This window comes from Bemisia tabaci, chromosome 2, assembly GCF_918797505.1.
Source record: "Bemisia tabaci chromosome 2, PGI_BMITA_v3".
Taxonomy (NCBI): Eukaryota; Metazoa; Arthropoda; class Insecta; order Hemiptera; family Aleyrodidae; genus Bemisia; species Bemisia tabaci.
The window spans coordinates 7,126,733-7,135,480 of NC_092794.1; the positions used below are offsets into that span (position 1 = coordinate 7,126,733).

At 37.3% G+C, this 8,748-nt stretch overlaps 1 protein-coding gene across 1 annotated transcript; it reads left to right on the plus strand.

Moving 5' to 3' along the window:
• Positions 1-1,198: 1,198 nt before the first annotated feature.
• Positions 1,199-8,748, plus strand: LOC109031846 (lysocardiolipin acyltransferase 1; the record flags this gene model as incomplete). Its single annotated transcript, XM_072296631.1, is given in 5 exon segments — positions 1,199-1,571; positions 3,279-3,451; positions 4,957-5,161; positions 7,807-7,919; positions 8,681-8,748. Coding segments are annotated over 4 exon segments (554 nt in total), but the record flags the coding sequence as incomplete, so codon positions are not given.

Sequence of the window (8,748 nt, forward strand, 5' to 3'; positions counted from 1 at the left end):
AGTTCGGGGTTTCATAATTTTTTGCACATCTAGGTATACAGCTATTACAGCTAGATGACATACATGTAAAGATCATCCTTATCGGTCCGGTAGTTCGTCAGAAATAGTGCTTCCAAGATTTTGCTTGTAGCTGTATAATATAGATATAGAAGAGAAGATATAGAAGATATAGAAGACTCTTTACCCACACCCAACTCTCCTCAAATGAGGTTCTCGCTAGTATGGAAAAATCCATACAAAAAAAATATTAGTGACCGATACCTCGTAAAAAACTGCATTTGATATAGAAGATATAGATATAGAATATACAACATGCATGACCTAAAGGGGGAGGGGGGGGGGGGGGTTCAAGATGAAAGGAAATTAGCACATATTTGAATGGATATTATGACTTACCCTCGCGGTAAATCTACCAAAAAAGTGAAGCCGGTTCATCTTGGACCGCAACGATTCATGGCGCGGCCAAGCCGAGCCTCACCGCGTAGTAGCCGCCGTTGGTTCGGACCGCATAGCGCTCCGGGGGCGGACCCCCTAGTGAATTCATAAGCATTGTTACCATGGAAATTTTATGCTCTTTCATTCCGGCGAGAACACTTTTTTGCCTCAAACTCGCCGGTTTTAGGATAATTACAGATTTTGTTGAAAAAACGCGATTTCTCGCAAGATTGGACTTTCCTGGCCGCAGGAAACTACCACCATATCTCACGAACCAGAAGTCGCAATTTGATAAATGTATAGTGTTTCTAATAGGAAATTTTATGATCTTTTTAAAAGGTTCTTTGAAATTTTTCCGCGGAATTGATATTTTTCAAGATATAAGCAAAAAACCGGTCGCCGGCGGCATATTTTGGCCCCCCCCCCCCCGCCCCCTTTTTTCAAGATGGCGGCCTTAGCGGACAGCCGATTTCGGTAAACTTTTGATATGCTGTTCTGATAGCCTAATGCAACATGTTTCCGCAAAAAAACCTTCTATTTATGGATTTTCCCAGATGACCCTTATTTAGACCTAAATTGACTGGACTAATACTCGCATCGGAAAGAGCGGAAAAACTCCTACACTGCCCGCGCAAATGTCCCATCGAAATACAACGACCAATCAGTGTTGAGCGCGGCACAAAATCAAGGTCGACGCGCAGTGGATTTTCGTGCACCAATCAGAACTCCTCAATTCATCAATATTTACATATTCACTCAATACTAAATACTAACCTCACTCTCACTCTTTACTTTTTTTTTAATGTATTAGTATTTCTCAGAATCAGAGTTATTGGAGTTTTAGACATTTTGGCAAGGTTGATCGGTGTGTCAAAAGCGTTTCCCTTGAATAATTCATGGTTTCAATTGTAATTGCAAATCGGTAGTATGGAAAGAAATTATGATGTAGCATATTTTATTGATGAATGCCATTAGATCATGCCAAGGACTAAGGAGCACGTAATGACAAGACCAGTTTTTTTTAAATCTGAATCCCATTCTGATCATTCAAAATGTGGTCACTTGTGATTCTTCTCGTGTGAATTTTCCTACTCTGTTCTGTGAATCAAATCGGAGCAACCGTCCAAAAAGGAAACGTAAGTATTTTCATATTTTCGATGATTCTTTTGCTAAAGAATGCTGCTCAGCTCGTTATTTTATTTCTCAAACAAATTTACGACTTCCTACTTTCATACTTTTACTGCTGCAAAAGTGATCAACGAATTATAAAGTAAAAATTCAAAACCTAACCTTGAGTCAACCTATCACCTTTAGTTGCTAAAGCATCTGGGCACAGATGACAGATACCAAAATTTTGAATACTTATTTCATTCAATATACTGAAGGTGAATCCAGGGTTCGATTAGGGATAATTCAAGATAAGAGATAGCGCCACCAGTCACCACTGAGAATTTCACTTTCCTTCAACGATTACTGAAATAATATTGTTCATATTACAAAAAGCAGGTCCACAAGATATAGATTATTTTTTGCTTGATTTTTTCAGCCAAAAATATTGGCAATTAGAATTACAATCTCAGAGAAAGTACGGCTGAAACTTTCAGCTCAGCTGCGGCGGCCGAGCGCGCAACCGAATCCCTCATGTTCTGTCTCTATCTCTCCTATTGTCGCAATGGGAATTACTTTCCGCCGTAGTTACGACTTTATTTTTGGGAATTTTGGGAAGATTTTTTTACTGAGTGTTCTTCAAGTATGTTGGTATATCCCCTGGATCCCCAATCTTGAACAAGTATTACGGTTTTTATTATTTTGGCAAATATATACGGCTATTCTGAGCAGCGCGACGTGGTGGCCAAATCGCGAAGTTTCAAGCCTGGATTCACCTTAACCCATCACTGCAGATTACACTGGACATTTTCATCCTGAATTTTCAATTATCAGTGCAATATAGTAAAACCTCAATTAACCGAAGAGCACTAATGCGAAAATGTATCTCAATTCCTCTTCAACATTTGAGGACTTTTTCGGTAAAACGGTGTATGAGGCTTGCAATGCTGCCAAGATTGTGCAATATTTTACAGCATGTGTGGCAGATGAAATTCATTCACAGTCAACTTACCTCCTTAAAATACTGAAGAAAAACTTGGCGTAGATTCAGGGAAAAATTCATAGCTGAACTGTCGGACATGTTACTTACAACTAGAAAACTATGTTGCACAATCACAGTAGCATTGGAAGTCTCATACGCCTTTTTACTGATAAATGCCTCATTTGATACACCAAATTTTGCATTCAAGGTGATTTATGACAGGTTGGAGTTGTGATCAGACTTGTGTTTTATCACATCAAATAAGTCTGAAATGTAGCAAACTTTGAGTCCATGGCCATTATTACAATGATTATCCTGACTCTTGAAATTGATAAGTCATTTTTAACATGTAAAACCACACAGCTTGGATAAGTTGGAAAAGATTTAGGACACAATAGAACTATTTCATTTGATATTTGGCTGGCAATGCGATATTTTTTCTGCAGTTTAATCCCATCATTATCTCTTCAAACTTTTCAATTTATATAAAATTCATGCATAAAGTCCTCTGTTACTTATTAGCTTGATACTACAATTTTGAACTGCAATCAATCTGCCTGATGTATTACCTCCAAGCTCGCCCAACTAGCAAGCTGAATTCCGGAGAGAAAATGCATTCATGCTATCAGTCTGTAGATTTTTCAGTTGCTCAGAGACTTCCTGCAACTAAACAGGAGTTAATCGTTTTAAAAACTCTGTCATTCCTTTAAATGTTTGCTCAAGCAAAATAACTGGATTGATCCTCTGGTTACAGGAAATATGAGGAATTATATGAAGGGATTCTTGTTTATGTCGCTTTGGCTCGGGAGCATTCACAGTGGATTCTTGCTCATATGTTGCCCAATCGTTCCAATATTGCTGCTCTCTCCAAAATTGTACCAGCGCCTCATTGATATTATTATATCAGCCTGGGAAATGTATCCAACCGTAAGTAGCAAATAATTAATGTCAGGCTTTACAGCACTTAACTTCAATGACAAAATGTCAATGTTATGACCAAGGCTCCTTGTTACGTGTGTGAGAATATCAATGGCCAAAGTGCAAAACCATACACCATAACCATAAACCATAAACCATAAACCATAGACCATAAACCATTCTGTTTGCAATGTTGCAGACTTCTTGTCATTCTTTATTATTTTTGGGGAAAACTAGTCTACATAATTTCTTGAAATCTCCATTGATTTACCCCCTGGTGGAGGAATTGCCCATGAAAATTTCTAGGTATAAAATTGACTTGTTTCTCTTCAGAAGAGTAAAACAAAAGTGGAAATTTTGCAACATTGCAATGAAGTAACAAGGGTTTCGCTCCTTGGCTATTGTTACTTTTATGATGTACAGATATTTATAGAGGTATTAATGAATTGCCATAGATACCAAATAGATAGCCACCACACTAGCCAGTAGCGTGGCGTGAACTGCTATATATCGATTGTTATGCCATTTAAACCTATGGTAAAGAATCCACTATTAAGGCGTTCGCTGCGAACACCCTGTTTATCGATCCGTTTCCACAGGATTAAATGGCATAACAATCGATATATTGCAAAGCACGCCACGCCACTGACACTAGCCTTTTGCTCATGGTTGCTGGATTATGTAATTCCAAAAAAAAAATTTTAAATTTGCCATGAAATTTATCAAATAAAAAATAAATGAATGAAATAAACTAAAATATCACTAAGAAAAGGGTGTGGGTTGATTCCAGTGACGTGCAGTCCAGGTAAGCAAGGCAAGCACTGCTTGCTCTAAGATTTCTGGAAAAAAGATGGAAACTATGCCTACGTATTTTGTTTAATTGTAGCGGAATATACTTTATGAAAGATTTGAAGGAAGTGAATAAATTTAAATTCAGAAAGGGAAAAATGGAATAAATAAGCTCTTCCATTGGCGATGAGAATTTCTGTTCAACATAAACTAGGACGGCTGGATTTGATGTAATGTTGACACGTTTGACTGTGAGGTGCTGATACTGACTTTTATTTCACTATTTTATCATTGAATGGTGTACAAGTGCGCTTGCCCCCTACAGCTACATGTCAATCTCAGTATGTTTTTCATGATTTCTTGAGGCTGAAAGCAGAAAGCCAGGAGACTTCACTATGCTGAGAGAAAGCTCATTGAGACCTAAAATCTTCAAAGAGCAAGCCTGTGAGAGGTAAAATCAGGCTCAAACAAGTTTTGATGATACTCCTTATGATATGAATTCTATTCATCAGGAAATTTCGCCAATGGCCGTAGTATATCAATAACGTCTCTTTCCCTTGTAAGGCAATACACATAATTGGCATGCTGAAACGATTATATGACAAAAACGGTCACGCAAGTGTAAGTTAAATCTTAACTAAAACTTTTATAATTTTTACATTCTTTCAGTTTTAGACGATTGCAAACATTCTAAGCTCCTTTTTTTTATCCATTACGTTTTTCAGGCATTAATGCAACTGCTCAATGGAACAAAAATAGTCTTGTCTGGAGATTATATTAGACCGCATGAAAAGTCTCTCTTAATAATGAATCACCGAACAAGATGTGACTGGAATTTCTTCTGGGCAGGCATTTATTATGCATCGCAGCCTCCATCACACTCATTAAAAGTGATCTTAAAAGCCCCAATCAGGAATGTTCCAGGGCCCGGTAATTTATTTTATTTTATTATTAAATTCAGAAATGTGAAAAATGTTTAAGTATCATTTATTCATCAATTCAATACATCTTTTCTTGCATAGTACTGAAAACTTTTCATGAGCAAGGAAAAAGAAATAAGCCAGTTGTACCATTTCGTTTACCTGGTCTTTTTTTCTCCTTCTTTTGTTTTTGTCAGGAGAGAAATTCCAAAAAAAAAAATGAGTGCCACTAACTCATTAAATATTGAAAGAGCTGTGTTCGGTTAACAGAAAATTTGCTTATGGAAACACAATCGCTTTATTTTTCACTCACTAAGTGTTTCATTTAAAAGATGGAAGACCAAGTTGGAATATTACTCTGCGCCAGTGGCGATTTTGCAAGTTGGCAATACTGTTTTTCCTCTATTTGAATCCATTAAACATATCGACTTTAGGTCTTGTCAAGAATCAATTGTTTTACATACATTCAAATGGACGAAAAAGCAGTGTTGCCAACTATTGAGAATTGCCACTGCCCTGCCTCTCTTACCCTGGAAAAATATTCCATCCCATCACCTCAGGATAGTTCTAATGCATCATTTTTTGCAGTTGGGTATCACTTACTATATATATGTCTTAACAAAATTTTAATCTGACGATGATTCCTCTGTTATCGTTCAATTGAAGCCTTCATAGAAGAAAGTAGAGTCCCTTTATACCCAGAGTTACGACAACTCGATTATCAGCTGACTGGCAGCCGTTCTTGGCTGGCCATGGAAGCCGAAACGAGTGCACCCAAACGAACGATATTGAGGGATAAGGATCAGGAATCCTGCGATGTCTGTCACACAAAAACAACAACATCAACAAAGTGATCAATTAAAAAGAAAATGAGATTGGTTTGTGAATAATTTCTTAATCTATTTTCATTTTGGACCTATGGAAATAACAATTTACTCTTGATAAACCACAATTAGGTAATATTTTCATTATTCTTGTCCACATTCGAGGTACCGCCATCTTGGTGCACTCGTTTCGGCCTCCATGAGCGAGAACCAATCAGAATTGGATTTTTTTTTAGGCCACTTTCAGCCCAATCCTGGCCCAACCAAAAGTGAGTTGTCGTAACTCTGGGTATAAAGGGACTCTAGAAGAAAGGTGGTAACCAACATTTTTGTGATTTTAAATTTTGAGGAAACAAAGATTCTGTCAAGAAATTACATTGAATGTTATGGCTGATGTTATCGTAATGTTATCGTACATGACATTATGACAAAACAACTCATTTGGTATGGTCATGTCCAGAGAATGGCAGGAGACAGGTTGCCGAAGAAGGTCCTTGACTGGGTTCCTCCTGGGAGAAGACGCAGAGGGCGCCCAATGAAAGGTTGGAGGGAAGGGATTGAAGCGGAAATGTTAAGGTGCTCAATCCCCCAAGATTTGTGGTTTGAAAGAGAGCAGTGGAGGTTAGGGGTCGTAGAGCGCGAGGGACTGCTGTAAAGCGACCTATATGTATGTATGTATGTTATGGCTGATAAAAAATTTTAAATGATGTAGCAGAACTGGAAATTGAAATTTTTAGGTCAGTTTTTTGTGAAATTTCGACGGTGTAAGTCGGCAATCACATACTCGATTTTTGGCGGTATTGAGTTAGCTGCAGAAATGAAGTGTAGTAGATGCCCTTTACCTGCTACCAAAATATTTCAGTCGAAAAAAATCTGGAAGTCACCTTGAGACGTAGAACTCAAAACACATATCTCGGCGTTAATTCCAATAACACATAACTCGTGCCGTAGCGCCGCATTTTTAAACAACGCGCGCTCTCCGGGGTAGAATCTTGAACAGTTAGGAGGCAAAATTAAAAGTTAGTACGTCATGGAATCTTCAAACAACAAAAACATTGTTATTGTTTTAACATCTAACATCTAATCCGAACTGAGTAATCATCCGCTTATTTTTAATCTTCATTTCATTTTAATTCGTAATTCGACGGCGTAAGTCCGTAATCACATAATTATCTCGTTCACGGTGTCTGAAAATCTCCGCCTCAACGTTATTTTTTTAAATGCAGAGGTCAAATTGGGAAATAACTTGAAACCTCCATAAGTAGATGAAGGAGATTATTGGGAAATGACGTAAATGAAGGCATTGGTTACTTTGAATAAAACTTGTATCAAAGTGAATCGACGGTGAAAGTCGGCAATCACATAACTCGGAAAACGCGACTTTTTAGGAGAATGTATTGCAAAATCTACCCGGCATCCTTCAAAAGAAGGGTTAGGTCACCCAAAAACACCAAAACAGGGTACCTGCATAGAAAAGTCTGCGCAGTACATCAAAAACAAAACTTTAAATGCTTATTTCTCAAAACGCGGTTTCCAGTTATAGGCTGTTCTTGGTGCGGTGTCCTTAATTATCCTAAAATTTCAAGAGAAAATATTCAGAACTCTCCTCAAAAATGAACGTTTTATCAGAGGAAATTTGACAACTTTTGAATGTTCATACGGTGTTCCTCCTCAGCATGGCAGAATTTCAGCTTTTGACCTTTTGTAAAAATGTCTATTGCATTAATTTGTTCTTTCTTTGGTATACTTAATTAATGCCTCTCAATAAATGCTAAATCATCATTCATCACCTCGATACTCTTTTTATTGAGCCACATATTTTTCTTTGCAGGTTGGACTATGCAAATGGCTGGATATCTTTTCATCCATAGGGACTGGGCAAAGGATCAAAAAGTGTTGGCAGAACACTTAGATTATTACAGAAGCATCGGGAATACTTTTCAAGTAAGTTAATTGCATTGAGGTAATTACTGAGTGTTTCCAAATTAAATCTGACATAATGCTGCTCCTGGCAGAAACGTATTTATAGCAAAATATTTAACAGAAATACGTCTGCTTTCTAATATTTGTCAGCATCCTTTACGCATTTTCATACAAGACTACTAGACAACATCTGAAAAAAAAAGTCACATGTTTTCTCTTCAAGATCTTGCGTAGGGATTGATTCCTACAACGAGCACTTGGGAAATCAACTCCTAAACGATTTACTGACAAGTGTTTCTAACACAGATCAAATAAAATTTTGATTTTACAAGTTTTGGTCTTATGTATTTTTGCCTCTCAGCCAATTTTAATCATAGGTAAACAATTAAGTATATTTTGTTGAGGAGTTGATTCTCAGAACCTCGTGTCATGTGATGTGTTATTCTTGTCAAAATTTGAAGAGAAAACAATTCATACCTCATCATGGTACCATTTTAATTCTTTTATCCAAGCACTTCAAGAATTATCTGTATTAGTCTGTTAAACAAATTTTTTCTTGAACAGATCCTCTGCATTTTCTCCTCCTCTCCTCCTTAATGACCTAGTCGCTCCAATGAGCATGAAAGAAAAGCAACACTCTTTTATTGTTTGACAAACAGGTATTGCACCCTCAATTATTACGTTTTGTTTTGCAATGCCGCACCATCCATAAAAATTTTCAGGCTGAGCATTTTTGAGAAAATGAATACCCTCTCTCTTTCACAGCATTCTCCTTTTTTCAGCTGCTTCTTTTCCCGGAAGGAACTGATCTTACTCCAAAGACCATTGAAAGGAGCAACAAGTTTGCTGA